This window comes from Pseudochaenichthys georgianus, chromosome 5, assembly GCF_902827115.2.
Source record: "Pseudochaenichthys georgianus chromosome 5, fPseGeo1.2, whole genome shotgun sequence".
NCBI lineage: Eukaryota > Metazoa > Chordata > Actinopteri > Perciformes > Channichthyidae > Pseudochaenichthys > Pseudochaenichthys georgianus.
In genome coordinates this window covers 38,993,266-39,012,093 of record NC_047507.1, presented here as the reverse complement: position 1 = coordinate 39,012,093, position 18,828 = coordinate 38,993,266, and the positions used below count along the sequence as shown (strand labels likewise).

Sequence of the window (18,828 nt, the reverse complement as noted above, 5' to 3'; positions counted from 1 at the left end):
GCACCTGTTTAATCGTCAGCATGGGAAAAGGCCATTCCCTTGTTGGACACTGACAGATCGAGGATGGGTCTCATTCCCCCCACCCTGTCTCCTTCGGGACCAGAAAATACCGGGAGTAAGAACCCCTGATTTTCTTCCCCATGAGGAACCCTGGAAAAAAGCTTCCTTTTAACAAGAGTTCCTGCCGCTCTGCACGGAGCACGAGACACTGTTCCCGGGATGACAGGACTTCCTGTATCCCGAAGAACTGCGGGGGGGGGAGAGGCGAACTGCAGAGACTACTCTCTGCCCATCCGCCTGCTCATCCATCTGTCCATCAGACACACGCGTCGCCATTCTGAGTAATATTCTGAGAGCGCGCGACATGCTCTGGATGTGCTGTGGTGACGAGCCACGTCAGAGCCCTCGCCGCCGTTGCCCGTGAAGCAACCCAAGAGGGGCCCGGACCGAAAAGCTGCGAGGGGGCCCTCCACACGCTGCATCTCACACCAGCTCTCATCCTGTCTCTGTTTAGGAGAAGGCTCGTAAACTGGACATTGAGGCGCGTTCACGCTCAACCCTGCTGAGGAATGAGCGGAGGTGTATGCAGTGCTATTCACACAGTGCGTAATAACAGCCCTGGGCTCATTACGACCGTGTGTAGTAGGCACATCTGGGACAGAGGGAAAAAACCGTGCTGCCTGCTAACCGACAGGTTAGGAGCATCAGGTTTAAACGTCAAGCTCTGCTGTCTAATAACCGCCTGGTTAAATACAGCTGGCTTGCGCCACGAGCCCTGCTGCCTGCTGACTGACAGGTTACAGCCGGCTCTTGCACCTCCACACACTGTATTGCACAGCGGCTCTCATCATGTCGCCGTTTAGGAGAAGGCTCGTAACCGGACATTGAGGCGTGTTCACGCTCAAACCCGCTTGAGGAATGAACGGTGTGTGGAGGCATATCTGTGACATAGGAAACAAGCCCGTGCTGTCTAATCAACCGCCAGGTTTGAAAGACAGCCGGTTTGTGCCGCGAGCCCTGTTGCTTAATAACCGACAGGCTATGAGGCAACCGCTTATGTCATCCGGAGGAGAGCTCTCCTGAACCGGGGGAACGGGGAGATCTCATTAGGCGGCTGCCTTTCCGATGATCTCCGGGAGTTCCTGGAGAATACCGCCTCTACGGCAGAGCCTAGATGGCGGATAGTGTCAGCCAGGCAGCCGAACCTATAGGCTCGGCTGCCGGGCTGACACCGGGCCCCGCCCTGTCTCCCCCGTCCGGAGGAGAGGGAGGATGGGGCCGGGGGAACCACATAGTGATCCGTGAAGGGAGGGGAAGGAGTCGCCTGACTGCTGGTAAATGTTTGCTTTCCAGTAAACAGCTCTGAAAAGAGCTTGTGCCTGCTACAGTGCTTCTGCAACGGAGTGCTGAAGAAAAATGGGAGCAGTTGGACGGGCCATCTTCCTATTTATACGGAAGTGAGGCCGGAGGTGGGGCCCACGTCATAGGTGGGCGTGGATTAAGTCTGTCAGTGCTGCACACGTGCAGTGGGATTACCCAATAGCGATAGCCTTAGAGGGCGAAGCCTCATACGAAATAGAACACACTTTGTCCGTGTTTGGCTCTCTCGCCGCACAGTGAAGCGTTCCCGCATTGACGTCACTTCCGGCTTCCCCCAAAACTTCAAAATGAGTCGAAGGAATTTCCCGCGATGTTCGAAATTATTGATATTTAACGGAACGGTATCGCTTTTTCTTTTTTAAACTGATGGTTCGAGATGACTAGTAGCCCAATATTTCATTGCACAACAGTTGTTGGGATGATGTCACAGGCTCTTTAAATAAAAAAGGGGTTGGGGTTGGTCGATGGAATAGTCAAACAAAACATTATTTATTTATTTATCTTTGGTGACACAAATTATTTGTTGTATCAGTTGTCAACTGCGTAAAAAAGAAGAAAATAATACTTGAATCACTGTGCAAGACAGAATGTACCACCAATAGGCTAATGTGGAATGTATAAATCCTGCTTTACAAATTGTTTCTCAAGTAAAAGTATATCAGAAGGACTTCAGATAATAAAAGGGGGGGAAAAGGGTTTTTACAGTTACATCTGTCCTCTTTTGCCATTAAGTAAGATTGCTAAAGTAAGATGTTGAATACAGGACATGTTATCGTATAATTTGAATAAAAATAAAAAGTCTGTCTTCCTCTGTGTCTGTGTGTGTCTGTCTGTCTGTCTGTCTGTCTGTCTGTCTGTCTGTCTGTGTGTCTGTGTGTCTGTGTGTCTGTGTGTAGATGACTGGGTGTATCTGAAGGATGAGAATGAGATACAGGAGTATGTGATGAATGAACAAGGAGTCATCTACAGAGGTAGTCAAAGACATATTTCCCCTGGAGCCTGGGACTTTGGACAGGTACACACACACACACACACACACACACACACACACACGAAACATTTGTTTATATACTTTTTAGAATTCAAGTACACAATACTCTTTTTTTAGTATCACAGATGTAAATTGTAAATCTGACATTTTAGTGGCTGAATTTGAAGTTTGAGTTTGAATGATCTACTGTAAAGCAAACTGCAAATGATGTATCTTTTAAAGTTTAAATAATTCAAATATATTTTATATTTCAATTAAAAATGCTCTCCCTTCTTCCAGTTTGAGGACAACATGGTGGAAATTAGTTTATTGATTTTGGACCTTAACCTCAAACACAAGAAAGACCCTGCTGACGATGTCTCCGCTCGCTGTAACCCCATCTACGTCAGCCGCGTGGTCAGCGCCATGGTATGATATATATTTGTATTTCTTATGCACGGCTTCCTAAACCTTTTTATAGCAGCTAAGCCTTTGTTGGCTGACAGTTCAGACTGTTGTGTACCAAAAATCCAGAAATAATGCGAGTCAGTGATACCACTTAATGCAGAAAGTAAAAACATTCTATCGCTAAGTGTTAGCATGTGTTACGGCCACAGCCTCGACTCCACTTTAGTGGCTCACACTGAGACCCGCAACATGACAAAAATACACGCAACAACATTACTTAGTAACGGACATTTATTATTATTATTGAGCCGTTTTCTTACAAAAGCCAAATGGGAAAAGAAAAAGGTCTGGAGGACTGACCAAAAAGAACAAAAGGAAGGAGGGAGCTCGAGCCAGCCACACCAGGGGCCGTAGGACCAAGAGCTTCCCCCCTAACCAAAAGCCAGGCGTAAACCCTATGGAAACAAAGAAAGCCACGAAAACTGGACTACCAGGTCCTCCAGGCTAAACATAAACACATCTACACCACACAGTATAGCTCAAGCCCCAGTACATAAACAAGGGTCTTCACAGGAGAGTGTCTCCCGGCGTCAGAAAAGGGCGAGACATCCTTCTCCTCCAGCTTCTCTTTATACATCCGCGACTGAGTGGAATTGGAAACACCTGGGCAGAGGCGGAGCCAGGGGCAGACCAGGTGCACCTGCGCAGCAGGGAGACAGAAAGAAAACAAGGAGGGGAGCACGTAACACCCCCACCATGAGTTAGTGATTTTTATTTTTTTAAATAAAATAATCACAACAATCAACTTTGAGTTGACAGACGCAATCACGACTACGTTTTCTTTTACGACCACCCAGGGCCATACACAAAACAGGCAAATACCAGACAAACACACACAAATAAACACTCGCAACAACCGCTACATATTGATAAGCGCGACAACGCATCGACCAACACATTGTCCTAACATCATAAACTTAGACGGAGACAGGGGCTCTGGTTTCAGACAGAGGGGGAAAAGAGGTGCGGCAGTACAGGCAGTAAGAGAAAAAGAAAGGCCCTTTTGAACATTAAAGCATGGAGACAATACACAAATGAAATGAGCATAAAAGGGCCCCTTGAGGAAAACTCAGTTTATCTTGCATGTTTCTATGGTGAATGGAGAAGCAAAACCTTTTGGTGTAGTTTTGATGAATTAATGTTAGTGAGGACCAATGGAAGTTTGCTACAACAGCAAAATATGTTAAAACATCTGTTTACAAACTCCCAGACAACACGTGTTGTATATTAAAGTCCTAATGCATCCACTCGTGTGCTTAAGACTTCCTTAATGTCACAAACGAGTTAAGAACCAAAATGCAACACACGGGAAACCAGGGATAGCAGGCACCAGTTCGGAGGCAGCAGGTCCCACCTCGGCTCCGCCTCTTTGCCCTTATTTGGAGCAGGCGGGATTAGACTCTGACGTCACAGTCGAGCCGTTAGTGGCCGACTCCGCCTACTAAGGGCTTCACGGCAACTCTGCAGAATCCAACCTGATCTCACCAGAATGCGTGACTCCACCACGACTCCTTAACACCACAATGTGTGGTGGTGTCACGAACTTTGTTACATTTACGTGTCGGCACCACGCAAACAACCCCAATGTAAAGTGAATGAGGCTCCTTTATCGTGGTGCGCACACTCATTTCTACAACGTCCCGCAGTGAGCTTTTATTCTATAAAATGTTTTTTTAAATCTACTTTATAGCTTGTAGTAACTCACGGGAGGCTTCTTTTATTTTATTTGTATTCATAATAATTTTTATTTTTCGTCAGAATGTAAAAATGATATTAGTTACGAATTTTTGTTCTCAAAAAACTGCATTGTGTGTAATACAACTGTGATTTTTATTAAATTAGTTAGTTTTTAAGGAAGGCCAGAGCTTCAGCCGTGTCAAATAGATTGTTCCCTTTAGTTAACGTTATTTAAAAGATAATGATCATGTCCCCTCTATTGTATTACGAGCGTCCATTGGATAACGGAGAATTGTACACCCGGAAGTAAGAATTCTCCTTACTGTCGATTGATTTTACAGTGATATCTGCACTACTAATCGACTAAAAAACACCAGATTATCCTTGTTAATTACACAACATTGATTGGTTTGAATTGTGTGCAATGCTTTTGTATTTTCCCCCTTCGATTCGGAGAAACAAATGTTTTTTCGGAGTTTTAGGATGGCCGAAGACACTACACTACCCAGAATCCTCAGCTATCGTTTGGGCCTACACCATGTGTATAATATCAGTTAAAATAAGTGCTTCAACATAGTTAACATTGCAGGAAAGTTGATTGTCAAGTTCCAAAACAAACCATACAATTTAGACGTTGTCAGGCTTAATATTTATCTGTAGATAGATACCCCCAAAGCTTTTTTCCTATTTAAAAGAAGACCTTAACCTAAAGTATTCTTTAATGTTTAAATAAAGCCTTATTAGTTAGCACATCATCCTATCAGGCACTAAACTGTTTTATTCTAGATATCATTTGAGTATCTTCTTGATATTTTCTATTCTATATTTATATCATTGACCTTCTACTTTCCCACTATTTTGTATGTACTCTTAAGATTTAAATGTTTTCATAAAATATAACACATTCAAAAGTGCTTTACAAAAATGAAAGACATTAAGAAAAAGGCATTTTAAACAGTCATTAAAAAGCAACACAATCTTCCTGCATTGCAATTACTCTAAACGTGCAATAACGTGCTTTAACCAGTAGGTGGTTTGGGTTAAAAAGCTGTAAAGTTTACAGTGTTAACAAAATAAAATATACTGCTGTTTCCGGTTTAGTTTACGACGGATATATTTAGTTATTGTTTTGATATTTGTAACACAAAAGCGATGGAAAAAATCCATAGCAACACAGAAAAGATGGTATTAACATGACCCAGTGGTCTAGTAGTTAATAAAAAACAATAATATCAAAACAAAATATAACTACTAACTTTATTGTGAAATTAAAACAGAACGGTAGAAGAATAGTTTCCGGTCTATTCTGAGCCCGATCTCTGTAGATAAATAAAGAACCACGACAGATGTGTAATATTTAATGCAGCCAAACCATTTACTACAATGCATTCATGTGATGACTATCAAAGAGTAAAGCAAGCACTGCTGAATAAAGTATGATTTTCTCTTTTATGAAACCTTTTTTTTTCATATGGAATGCAGTTGGAAATCAACCAATCAAAGAGCTTGAGGACTGATCACGGGGTTTGTCAAGCTAAGCACATGGTGTAGTCCCAAACGATAGCTGAGGATTCTGGGTAGTGTAGTGTCTTCTGCCATCCAAAAACTCCGAACAAATCTTTGTTTCTCCGAATTGAAGGGGGAAAATACAAAAGCATTGTACACAATTCAAACCAATCAATGTTGTGTAATTAACAAGGATAATCTGGTGTTTTTTAGTCGATGAGTAGTGCAGATATCACTAAAATCAATCGACAGTAAGGAGAATACTTACTTCCGGGTGTAAAATGCTCCGTTATCCAATGGGAATGGACGCTCGTAATACAATACAGGGGACATGATCATTATCTTTTAAATAACGTTAACTAAAGGGAACAATCTATTTGACACAGCTGAAGCTCTGGCCTTCCTTAAAAACTAACTAATTTAATAAAAATCACAGTTGCATTACACACAATGCACTGTTTTTTGAGAACACAAATTCGTAACTAATGTAATTTTTACATTCTGACGAAAAATAAAAATTATTATGAATACAAATAAAATAAAAGAAGCCTCCCGTGAGTTACTACAAGCTATAAAGTAGATTTAAAAAAACGTTTTATAGAATAAAAGCTCACTGCGGGACGTTGTAGAAATGCGTGTGTGCACCACGACAAAGGAGCCTCATTCACTTTACATTGGGGTTGTTTGCGTGGTGCCGACACGTAAATGTAACAAAGTTCGTGACTCCACCACGCATTGTGGTGTTAAGGAGTCGTGGTGGAGTCATGCATTCTGGTGAGATCAGGTTGGCAGAATCCTATGGGTGACGTCACGGACACTACGTCCATTTATATATACAGTCTATGGTGACTACCAGGCAGAGTCCTGCATCGGGTCGGGTGATTCGCGGGTGGTCGTAATGTTTAAATCCTCAGACATCTCCCCCGCGGGACCGAGCATAATCATAACCTCTGCAGCGCATCAATCTGCTGCTGTGCGCGCCACATTCAAAATGGCTAAGGTGAAGCTCTCTAGCGGAGAATACAGCATTTTCAATAACACTTCCTCAAGAGTGAAATCCAACGTCTGGGAGGCTTTTGGTGTCATCCTAGATGGAGAAAATAACCAACATCCCACGCTTTTTGAGACAAATATGCAACTGCATGTGTTCATAATTGCACGTTTTCACTACTCATATAGGCTAGGCTATGCGGGTTCGGGTCGGGTTGCGGATCTTGTGCCGACGGGTCGGGTTGCGGAACTAATTGGCAATATGTGCGGGTAGCGGGGCGGGTTCGGTATTGCACGTCGCGGGTGCGGGCGGGAGCGGGTCTTGTAAATCAGACCCGTGCAGGACTCTGCTACCAGGTGACTAAGGAATGCTAATGCAGAAAATAGGTGAGTGAGGGAGCAGACTGTGACACTTAACATGCATTTTAAAATACACCTTGGCTTTTTTATTAACATCCATTTATTTCAACTGATCGAGATCCTCTCAGTTTTTCATCATTCATTGTGTGGCCAAATGGGAATTGCAGATGTAATGGCTTTTTAGAATGTACTGAGGGAAAAAAGAATGGTTGGCAAATGTCTTTTCAGTGACACAGTCTTAAGAGTCAGATCTGAAGTTTCAATTTTGAGGAGAAAAAGTCCCATTTAAAAAGAGTGTGTTTATTTTCTTTCAGATAAACTCTGAAGATGACCGGGGGGTCCTGAAGGGGAACTGGGGCACTTCATATATTGGGGGGTATTCCCCCTCTCACTGGAGTGGCAGTTACCCCATCCTGCGTCGCTGGTACAACATCGGTGCACACCCCGTCAAATATGGCCAGTGTTGGGTGTTTGCTGGGGTGATGTGCTCAGGTAACAGTTTTAATATTACATTTGAATTATTGAAATGCTCATAAGACAAGTCAACAAGATAGTTTGACTGGAATGGAAGAAGTATGTATATCCTTTGAATAAGTTAAAGGGGACCTATCATGCAAAATGCACCTTTGTACGTCTTTTATAAATGAATATGTGTCCCCGGTGTGTCAGGGAACTCACCAAGTGTCAGAAAACACAACCCTCTCTCTTTTCCTCCATACCCAAATCTCTAAAAACGGCGCTGCAACGGATCTGATACAGATTGATCCAGATTTGAAATATCTCTGACGTCAGAAACGATGAGCTCCGCCTATATGGGCAACTCTCCACCTATCAGGGGAATGTGGGGTTGGGCCACAGCCGGCCATTGACGCTCGAAAGCGCTGGAGACGCTGTAGTACATATGCTCTTTGTCTCCCTCCCCGTCGAGGCAGGCACTGTAATTCTCTCCGGTTAGTCTACCAGCAGGTGACAAACATCCACCTCTCCACCTTTTCCAAGGGACGAGGGGACCGTGCAGCAGAGTTTCAGTTAGGTTTTCTTTCGCCGGTCAACATGTCCGTTAAAGTTTAAATCTTCCGGACAAAATTAGAAAAGTGCCGGTCAAAGGTCTTCTTTGTTATTTATTGAGCTTTAAAACAAATGAATAATGACTCTATATAATCATATAAGAATAAAACACGGAGGACGGAGATCTCTTTTTCTCCCTCTCTTCTGAGAGCCCAGCAGCTGATCTCAGAGCATGCTCCCCTCTCCTGCCGGGGGGGGGGAGGGGGGCGGGGGGTGGTCAGCTGCAGCTCATTTGCATTAAAGCTAGCTCACAGAATCAGCCCCTGCAAAAACAGGGCTGGAAAGAGCAAATAGAGCGAAATGAGGCATGGCTAAAATGCAGGATCCGTTTGGTATTTTGAAAAAAAACTATATTTATATACTTTATATAGGTATGGCCCTACAATATATTGTTCAAATATAGCATGATTGGTCCACTTTAAATAAGGAATACTACATTTGAAAACTAGCAAATATAAGGCATAAAAAAAAAAATGTCACTAAAATATCCTAAAAAGGTAAAATCATCTATATGTTTATGTTTAATATTGGGGTGAACTTTCCCTTTGAATTAAACTCCCCTGCAGATTAGTGTGCATTTGAATCTGAGTTTGAAGCCATTTCTCTATGAAATGGCTCCTTAGCAATGACAATAAAGAGACGCATCAACAATGATGGCAAAATGTCTCATTCAATACAAACACACACTGAAAAACGCAATTAAGTAAATATATTTTGTCAATACATTTCCCATAACGGTTTTAGGTTCATTTAAAGCAATAATATTAAGTTTAACCTACTATTTTTTTATTTAAACTCGACATTATTGCTTTCAACTAACCAAATACAGTTATGGGAAATCTGTTGACATAATACATTTAATTAAAGTCAACGTTTCAGGGTTTTTTCAGTGCGGGTAACATAGTGTTAAATCAAGTCTTTGTTTTTGGTTGCAGTGATGCGCCTGCTGGGCATCCCCTGCCGCGTGGTCACCAACTTCTCGTCAGCCCACGACAGCAACGCCAATCTGATCATCGACGAGTACCACGCCGACTACGGAGTCGCACCCAAAGCATCCCATGACAGCATTTGGTGAGAGGACACAAACACATTTACTTAACATCAACACACTGCACGACACGTTGAAGAAAACGTATCCAGAGCGAACAACAAGGTCCTATGAAAAGTTAATGGCCCCAATAACGTCAAAGCAGCAATACATGTGTACGTTCCAGGGTTGATGAACGCATCAGTATATGCTTCTTGTTTTTTAACCTTTTCTCGATATATGATTTTCGTCAACATAAAGTTGATTTACGAACACCCAGTTATATTTAAACTTGTGTAGTTTGTATTATAACATTGAATGGTCTGTAACATTTGTAAATATGTACATTGACATTTCATTTAATCTCAGTGCTTTACCATGCAGTGCCTTGTCATTGCTGCTACCTCTGCTTTTATCACTGCTTTTATTTATTTGTGTCCAACTATCACTCTAGTGAGCGATCCAAACAAAATGTCCTGATACCAAAGTATGATTGTTATTGTATTTCACTATCGCCTAGCCCTAATATAACTGTTACTTAATGTCTTAGGAACTACCACGTGTGGGTGGAGGCGTGGATGAGGCGCCCTGATCTTTCAGAGGACGGAGCATTTGACGGTTGGCAGGTTGTGGATCCAACACCACAGGAGGAGAGCGATGGTACGGATGTTACACTTTATAAACTTTAACACACGTTGTCTGATTGTACAGTTCATGCTGATTACTTTCTTAGTTACAAAATAATACAGCATTCATCCTTTGGAGTTTATAGTTTTGCTCAGAAGAACTTCCATATTTATTGTGCTCTAGATGAAAGTTTGACTAAAATCATAAGATGATGATTGATCATTTATATTCCCAACAAATCCCTTGTAATTATGGCTCGTCGTTATTTTAATATTTCGCTGTTGAAATATGCAATAGACGGGTAGAAAGACAATCACTGCACAGGTAACCTTAAAAAAGAACACAAAAACTGCCGGATGTTTGTGGGTGATTTGGCTGCACCTTGAGCACATTATTATGTATCATGAGAGAAGGTTATTTAATTAATAATAATCCAAACTTTAAAATAAAGTATAATTTAGTTTCCTTCAAACAAACAAATGAATGTCTGAGATATGGGCCAACTTTCTCTCGCAACCCTAACCCTAACCCTACTCTATTACTATTTCTATTTGACATGTTACACTTGATTCTGTGTGTGCACGGTTTATTGCATGTTTTCCTTATTTTAATAGGTTCCAAAAGAGGAGCGTCTTTTTATATATTATTAATCCCCCGTTTCTTATTTAAACATTGTTTATACTATTTGATTTATATTTGAGTTATTACTATATACTATAACACCCTGGAGCAATCCCTTTAATAAAGTATTTCTAAACATCTTCCGAGGCGTGTCCCATGTCTCACCTGCACCACCTCTCTAGACCTCGGCCTGGGTTTTAAACACTTTTAGGGACACTTGGTTGACTTTACTTTAAAATATTTTCCCTCCCCGTGTGCCTACTAACCCGTGTGTATTTTATACTTTACATTTTACATATTTTATATTTTATACTTTATATATTATATTTTATAGTTCTATATTTTATGTTATCTTGTATTATTTGGGTTGATGGGATTTTACAAAGCACTTTTATGTATTTATTTATCATTTACCATTTAATACTAATCTTACCTGCATGACGATTTTAAACAAAGTCAACCTCGGCCCTTTTAGCCAGATGTTTTTAGCTTGCTGACCAGGTCTTTTACCAGATGTTGTGGGACGCAGCCTCGGACACACCACCAGGAGAGACCCCCTCGGGGGGATGAGGTTTTAACCTCGCCGCACACTCTGTGCTTCAGCCGCTGCTCTCTTTTATCCCTTTTATTTCATTTGATTTTTTAACACAGACCAAACAGGGCTTTTATAAACTTGTATTGGTTTTATTTCAGGTTTTTAAACATAAATACTTACCCGAGAGCCCGTGCACCGTGCTCCCCAAAACCCTAACCCTATCTAGCCCTCTATTAACCTCTTTACAATTATGACTTTTTCAGATTTAAGTTAAACTGAAAAAACGGAAACGTTGAATTGAATCATTAATGTATTATGTCAACAGATTTCACCTAACTTTATTAAGTTAGTTGAAAGCCATAATATTAAGTTTAAATGTACTATATTAGGTTCAACTTAATATTATTGCTTTCAACGAACCTAATACAGTTATGTGAATGTTGATGACATATTACGCATAATCAAAGTAAAAAAAAATTCAGTGTAGGGACAGGTTTAGGAGGACTCACAATTACAGATGTGAGAGTTCTGGCTTTAGGTTTAGGCAAACTTACAGGCCGGCTTTTTAACGTCAAAAATAATACAACCACCACTTGGCACCAAAGTGAGACATTTCAAAATCTTTCAGAAAGCAGTTTTAAGTGACGTAAACACTCCTGGAATGTTTGTTTATTGAATTATTTTTCTCCTCCTGCAGGTATTTTCTGCTGTGGTCCCGCCCCGGTGAAAGCCGTCCTAAAAGGAGAGACAAACCTTAAATATGACATCCCATTTGTCTTCGCCGAGGTCAACGCTGACTGCATTGACTGGATGGTCAGTGAGCCTCATCAACACACACAGCACACAGTGTAGCTGGTATTTCAAAAACCAAAAAAACAGAAAACTAACTCCAGATCAAACTGCCATAGAGGCATCGGGTAGCAGTCCATTGTCCAGGCAAGATTGTAGTGTGTTCGGTTGATTTCCCTTCGGTTTCAACGATCAAACGATAAGGCAATGGCTTTGATTGCCTCTATTACCCTGGAGAAAAACCATATGTACTACTATGGGTAATAACTTAATTAATGACACTAAATAATGATTAATTTGCTATATACAAAACAGCATGAAAATAAATGTTGAACTATTAAATATGACGAATCAGCGTTCACAGGAAAACTGAAATACTGACATTAATTAAATGTATTATGTCAACAAATTGACAACAAAATGGAAAGCAATAATATCAAGTTGAATATTCTCTTAATTTAAACTTAATGTTATTGCTTTCAACTAACCTAATACAGTTATGTGAAATCTGTTGACATAATACATTTCCAAGTCAACGTTTCACTATTTTCAGTGCAGACACACACCGCTAAATGGTTTCAAAGAAATGTTTTACTGATTTTGTGTAATTCATTGTTTCTTTGTGTTTCTACTGTGTGTGTGTCCTATCAGGTTAAGGCTGATGGCTCCAAATTGAATATTTACTCTGACACTGCAAGGGTGGGTCATCATATCTCCACCAAGTCTGTCGGCTCCAGGAAGAGGTTGAGCATCACCGACAGTTACAAATACAGAGAGGGTGAGTTCGCCTGAAGAACACATGCCAGGGATGAAGAGTAATTATCTAGAGTTACTCAAGTTTTGAGGTACTTGTACTTCACTCCAATATTCCCGTCTCCTCCTACTTTATACTTCCAGTTCGCCACAATTCAGAGAAGAATATTATCCTTTTAGGTCCACTAAATGTTTTCATGACTAAAGTTACTTTAACGATTCAGATTATTAATACAAAATATAATCAACAAATAATGTGTTATGTGCTAATAAAGGTAAATCTGTTTTGATCCCTAACGGAAATTCACAAGCTACTTGGCAGCATTATAGTAAAAAAATAAGCTTATATATAAAAAGCAATATATATGATACCATTATTTTGTGTATCTTTTTCTGTAATAGGCCAGTGCAAAAATAACTTTATGTAGCCTTCTTTTGATGCTAATATTGTTATACTTTTAAATAAGGGAATGTTTGTATTGCAGGATTTTAACTCATATTTATACACTTTGGTGTTACTACTTTTGCTGAAGTAAAAGTACATTATCCCCCTCTGTAAACAGCCGTAGGTTTCTCTGGAAATAGATTTTCAAACTCAATTTACAGGAACAGAGAAGGAGAGGGAGGTCTTTGAATACGCCCAATCCAACATGGGTGGTGATGAGGATGAGGATGAGACTGAGGAGGGAGAGGACGATGATGAGACGGAGGACAACGTGGCTGTGGAAGAGACAGATGACGCTATCCCGAGTGATGAGGAGGAAGATGATGAGAGTGAAGAAGAGGAGGAGAACGAAGCTGGGAATGAGACCTCAGATGCAGAAACACCGATCAGCATACCTCCCCCTCCGCCTGTGACCATGCAGTTTGAAGAGGTGCGTCACAGAAACTCCCTTAACTTATCCATCAGAGCTGTTCAACTGGAGGTGTTTTCTTTTGTGCTTGAAATGTGCACTTTACTTTCTGAATTGTTTTATTTGTCATTCATCTTTTTGAGGCATCAAGTAATCACGTTCATTGTGTAGGTTCCGACAGCACTGCGCCTTTGGATCTAATTATTTAGGATTAAACGTGTATCGATTGATTGAGTGAACTCGTGGGTCTGATCTGGGGCAAGGCATAAACCAGATAGAAGAATTTACTTATGAACAGTTACACACATCTGACCAAGTCCATGGGTATATGTGGGTGTTCACAAAATGCACGGAGAATGGATCCACAGCATCGTGATATCTTCTGGAAACAAGTGCCGGTGTCGGACACACACACACACACAGTGGAGCAGAGCAGAAACACACATCATGCTAAATTATAATTAATGTTATGCGTTAGAGGTGTGTGTGGTTAGCAGCCTGCCGCTCTTTATCTGATCTAAACATAGTGAAGGCTGCGTAAAATCAGCTGTGGACAGCAGATAGGGGAGAATCACTGACATGCATTCATAGATCAATGCAGACTGGTTTACAGACTCTCCTGCTCAGCCAATTTATGCTGGAGAGTGTTAAAGGTCTCCTATCATGCAAAATGCACTTTTTTTACATGAACATGTGTCCCCGGTGTCAGGGAACTCACAAAGTGTCAGAAAACAAAACCCTCTCTCTTTTCCTCCGCACCCAAATCTCTAAAAACGGAGGTACAACGGAGCTGATCCAGATTTTCTGCCGATATGACGTGATATCTGAAATGTGGGCTGGCTTTACGCCCACGGCCCTATCAGAAACGTTGCTCTCAGAAACAATGCGCTACGTGTTTTGGAAGTAATATGGTCTTTGTTTACATTAGCAAGCATCGCTAACACTCAGAGCTAACCTGTACTGGAGAGAGTATGTACTAAAAGCTCCATACTGTTTCAGAAATAATCCTTGATGTGGTTCTGAACATGATATGGCGTTTCATCGCTGCAGCATTTAGCTGAGTATCTCGGTAGAATTCCGAGCAGGCACAAGCTCCCCCTCCTCTCTTTTTTTCTTCTTTTAAATCTGCAGACCCAGAATCAGCACTTCTCTAACAGGGCTGAAATAGAGGGGTATGAGGCATGGCTAGAATGGGTGATCTGTTTTGTATTTTGAGCACTTCATATACATTTGTATATATCTGAGACGTACAATATATGCCTAAACATAGTATAATAGGAGACCTTTAATACCTCTTGGGTTTTCTGTGCACACTGTTAAGCCCCCTTAGACAAGTGTACATTGTGATATTGTGCTATATAAATACAATTTCATTGGTTGATCGATTGTGCGCGTCAGCGATGTGCTCCGGTGCTTCAATAAGTAGCTCCACACTGCAGGTAAATGTCCTTAAAATTAAGTCCAACTTTGAAATATAACTAAATTAAAGTCTGTACTGTTATTCCCCCACACAAACACAACAGTCTGCAGTGAGCTGGTGGTCTCCTGTGCGCTCCACCTCCTCCTGTGCAAACGGCTAGCTTTCTCGTGATCACGAGGAACTAATTATTTCGCACGAGAAACTTTCTCTTGAGCACAAGTACGTTTTTATTTTTGTCCATGTCCCTTTAGGGGCTCCGTAGAGGGTAAAGCTGGGTAAGGCAGTGTATTGTTGGTGTCCTTACCCAAATACTGAAATCCTTTTTAATTACTTGATCAAACCAACAGTTTGTGTCTCGGGCCTCACTCAGGGCACCAACATGTAGCATGAATTGCTTGTAGCAGATTTAATAATGTGTACCAAATATGTCTTAGTGATTTACAACTTAAAGTGATATATCATAAACACAGGATTGTTATTAAAGATGAATGAAAGTGAGGAGACTCAAAACTCTTAAATTACACCTGGAACTATGGAAACAACATAACTAGTTAGGTGGTTAGCATTCAACAGCACAAGTTTGAATATGTAATTACTTTTTCAAGACAAAACACAAAAACACTTAATTAGCGTATTCAGTCGACTCTGTTTGCTACAGGTGAGCCCACCGAGGAACGGTAAGGATGTGAGGCTGAAGCTGTTGCTGCGCAGTGAGAGCAGCTCCGTCAGGTCGCTCTCCATCAACATCAGCGTCCAGGCGATGACCTACGACGGCTTCCTGGGCGCAAACATCCAGACCGAGGTGAAGGACAAGATACTGCTGCCCGGGAAAGGTGATCCTCTGCTGCTCTGATGGGGCTGTTTAGTTTTGGAGGCGGATGTCTAAAAGTCTGGTAACATCTAACTACAGAGACAAATAAAGTAACCTAAGCAAAATGAAACCAAAATCTTAACGTCTAAATACTGCAACTCGACTGAAGGTAATACATATTATAATAACTTAGTTTGGGGATGGAAGTTACATTTGAGGAAACAAAGTTTTCTGTTATTAAAGGGGTATGGGATATTCCCTGCTTGACGTGTTATATTTACACACAAATATTCACATTTACAGCGGTTGCACACATTTTCTTTTTTAAACACCACAATGCATAAACACTTCAATACAAGTAAAAGTCCTGGAATCAAAGTTTTTACTAAAATGTTGTAACTTTGGTTAAAGTACAAGGGTAAGCATCAATATTTTTCAAAGTAGGAAAAGTAAAAGTACCAAAAATGCAAAGTGTCTCCTTTAACTGTGTTATTTTTATAAATATTATATAATATTACTCTGACATTGTACAATGATACATTCACAAGAAAATAATCTCATAAACTCTTGCACTCCGACCTAACCTACCATGAGGATTGGGTGGGAATATCTGTATCTTTTTGTAGGATTTGCTGTAAACCTATATTAACTCTCCTTTTCTGTCTCCTGGAGATTTGCGTGTCCGGATCCGAGTCCCATTCTCGGCCTACCATAAGCCCATGTTGGACTGTGACAGCTTGAAGGTTTCAGCCTTGGTGACGGACAAGGAGAGGCCCGACAACATGTACCTGGCTGTGGACGACGTTGTGCTGATCGACCCCCCCATCTCCCTCAAGGTCAGTAAAAGAGAATTATGTTTGGCCACCGGAAAAAACAAAAACCGTTGACTCTAATTTAATGTATTATTTCAACAGATTTCACATAACTGTGTTAGGTAAGTTGAAAGCAATAATATTAAGTTTAAATCAAACATATTAGTTTCAACCAACCTAATACAGTTATGTGAAATCTGTTGACATGATAATGATACATTTGATCAAAGTCAACGTTTTAGTTTTTCAGTGCAAATTCCGCTCCAAAGCCTGTGGAAAATGTAATCGTCATTGTTTATCTCCCCCTTTCAACACTGTATCTCCAAATATATATTTATACTGTATCGTTATTCTCATACTCAAAATCTTGGATTAAGTTTTGCTGAAATAAATGTGAAATGTGCGTTCAAGGTGAACGGTTCTGCCAAAGTGAACCGTGCCACGAGAGCAGAGATGATCTTCATGAACCCCACGGTCACAGAGACGCTCACCAACTGCACTCTGACCCTCTCTGGGAGTGGACTGATGAAGGAAGAGGTGGAATTCAAGTGAGTGTGTGTGAGTGTGTGTGAGTGTGTGTGTGTTCTTGTTTTCACCTTTTGCTATGTGTGATCCCTGCAGGCTTCCAGACATAAAGCCAAACAACCGTCTTCGTGTCAACTTCTCCTTCGTTCCCTACAAGTGCGGTAAGAGGACTCTGGTGGCCGACTTTGACTGCTCCACCTTCAGAGACATCAAGGCCAGCTGCACCGTCAACGTCAAGCGTTCAAGATGTTAAACTCTTTATGGGGTGTTTTCGCTTTGGCTTTAGGGATCTTCAAAAGTACAACTATCAACTGTGAATTTACGTTCACATATTATCTTGCTACTTTCATGGCGTCATTTACACTGAGGATGCTGGGGACACGTCTCCGCCACTTTTGGACATGGCAGAAGTTGTCCCCACCACTTTGCATTAGTACAACTTGTTGAAAATGTTCTGAAAATAAATAATACAAATTGTAATAATAATACAAATAAAGTGTAGAAAGAGTTGTACACTTCGAGAATTTGGACAGAGAGCATGTACATTCTGGAGGACGGTTCTCACTCGTTGGGTGTATTTCTGGGATCCCAAGTGGTGCAGTTTGAACCTACGACATGTTTGATATTAGTTATAATTGAATAGAGAATAGTAAAGCTATTGTTGCTCCCACTTTGCAGCAGTGTAGCAAAGTTACTGCACTAGTTGTCCAAAAAGTATTGTAAGCACTTGTATGTATTTATGGACTTTTTTTAGGTACTGCTACTGGGGCTTTAGGCGAGATGCAGACACAGATTTACACAATCCTGCCTAAGTCAATTTGAATTCAGTGCTACTAAGATTGACGCAATTCAAAAATGTTAAGGGTTGTAAAGGTATTGTTTTTAATGAGCACATTTGCTCTCTGCATGGCATAAACAAATATAAAAATAAATTGTCTCAAGGGCCTACAGTATGAGGCTGCAATCTTCAGAGAACAGAATAATACAGCTTAAGGTGGTACAGACACACACATTCTAAAGCGATGTTAGGGGTCAAAACTGCACAGAACATCACCAGGACGGAGCTGCCATCCATGGAGGACCTTTACTCCCAGCGGCTCAGGAAGAAAGCCCTCAGGGTTATTATAAAAGACCCCAATCACACCAGCCACAAACTGTTCTGTCTGCTGCCGTCTGGCAGGCGGTACCGCAGCATCCGGACTAAAACCACCAGATTCAGAGACAGTTTCATCCCACAGGCAATAAGACTGTTAAACACCTGAACTGTTGAAACAACATCTGTTACACACCTGAACTGTTGAAACTGTTGAAACTCCTGAACTGTTGAAACTGTTAAACACCTGAACTGTTGAAACAACATCTGTTAAACACCTGAACTGTTGAAACTGTTACACACCTGAACTGTTGAAACTGTTACACGCCTGAACTGTTGAAACTGTTACACGCCTGAACTGTTGAAACTGTTACACGCCTGAACTGTTGAAACTGTTACACGCCTGAACTGTTGAAACTGTTACACGCCTGAACTGTTGAAACTGTTACACGCCTGAACTGTTGAAACTGTTACACGCCTGAACTGTTGAAACTGTTACACGCCTGAACTGTTGAAACTGTTACACGCCTGAACTGTTGAAA

The 18,828-nt window shown here is 41.1% G+C and overlaps 1 protein-coding gene across 1 annotated transcript in view; it reads left to right on the top strand.

The window, feature by feature from the left end:
• The window catches only part of LOC117446492 (protein-glutamine gamma-glutamyltransferase 5-like), a 35,749-nt gene extending 17,207 nt beyond the window's left edge, over nt 1-18,542 (top strand). The window contains exons 6-15 of the mRNA XM_071203330.1: nt 7,666-7,843; nt 9,355-9,490; nt 9,997-10,106; nt 11,927-12,042; nt 12,670-12,796; nt 13,378-13,646; nt 15,704-15,878; nt 16,529-16,692; nt 17,080-17,216; nt 17,290-18,542. Of these exons, the coding sequence (XP_071059431.1) occupies nt 7,666-7,843; nt 9,355-9,490; nt 9,997-10,106; nt 11,927-12,042; nt 12,670-12,796; nt 13,378-13,646; nt 15,704-15,878; nt 16,529-16,692; nt 17,080-17,216; nt 17,290-17,446 (1,569 nt within the window). The 3' untranslated portion in view covers nt 17,447-18,542. The remainder of the gene's footprint in view (nt 1-7,665; nt 7,844-9,354; nt 9,491-9,996; nt 10,107-11,926; nt 12,043-12,669; nt 12,797-13,377; nt 13,647-15,703; nt 15,879-16,528; nt 16,693-17,079; nt 17,217-17,289) is intronic.
• Nucleotides 18,543-18,828: the final 286 nt, after the last annotated feature.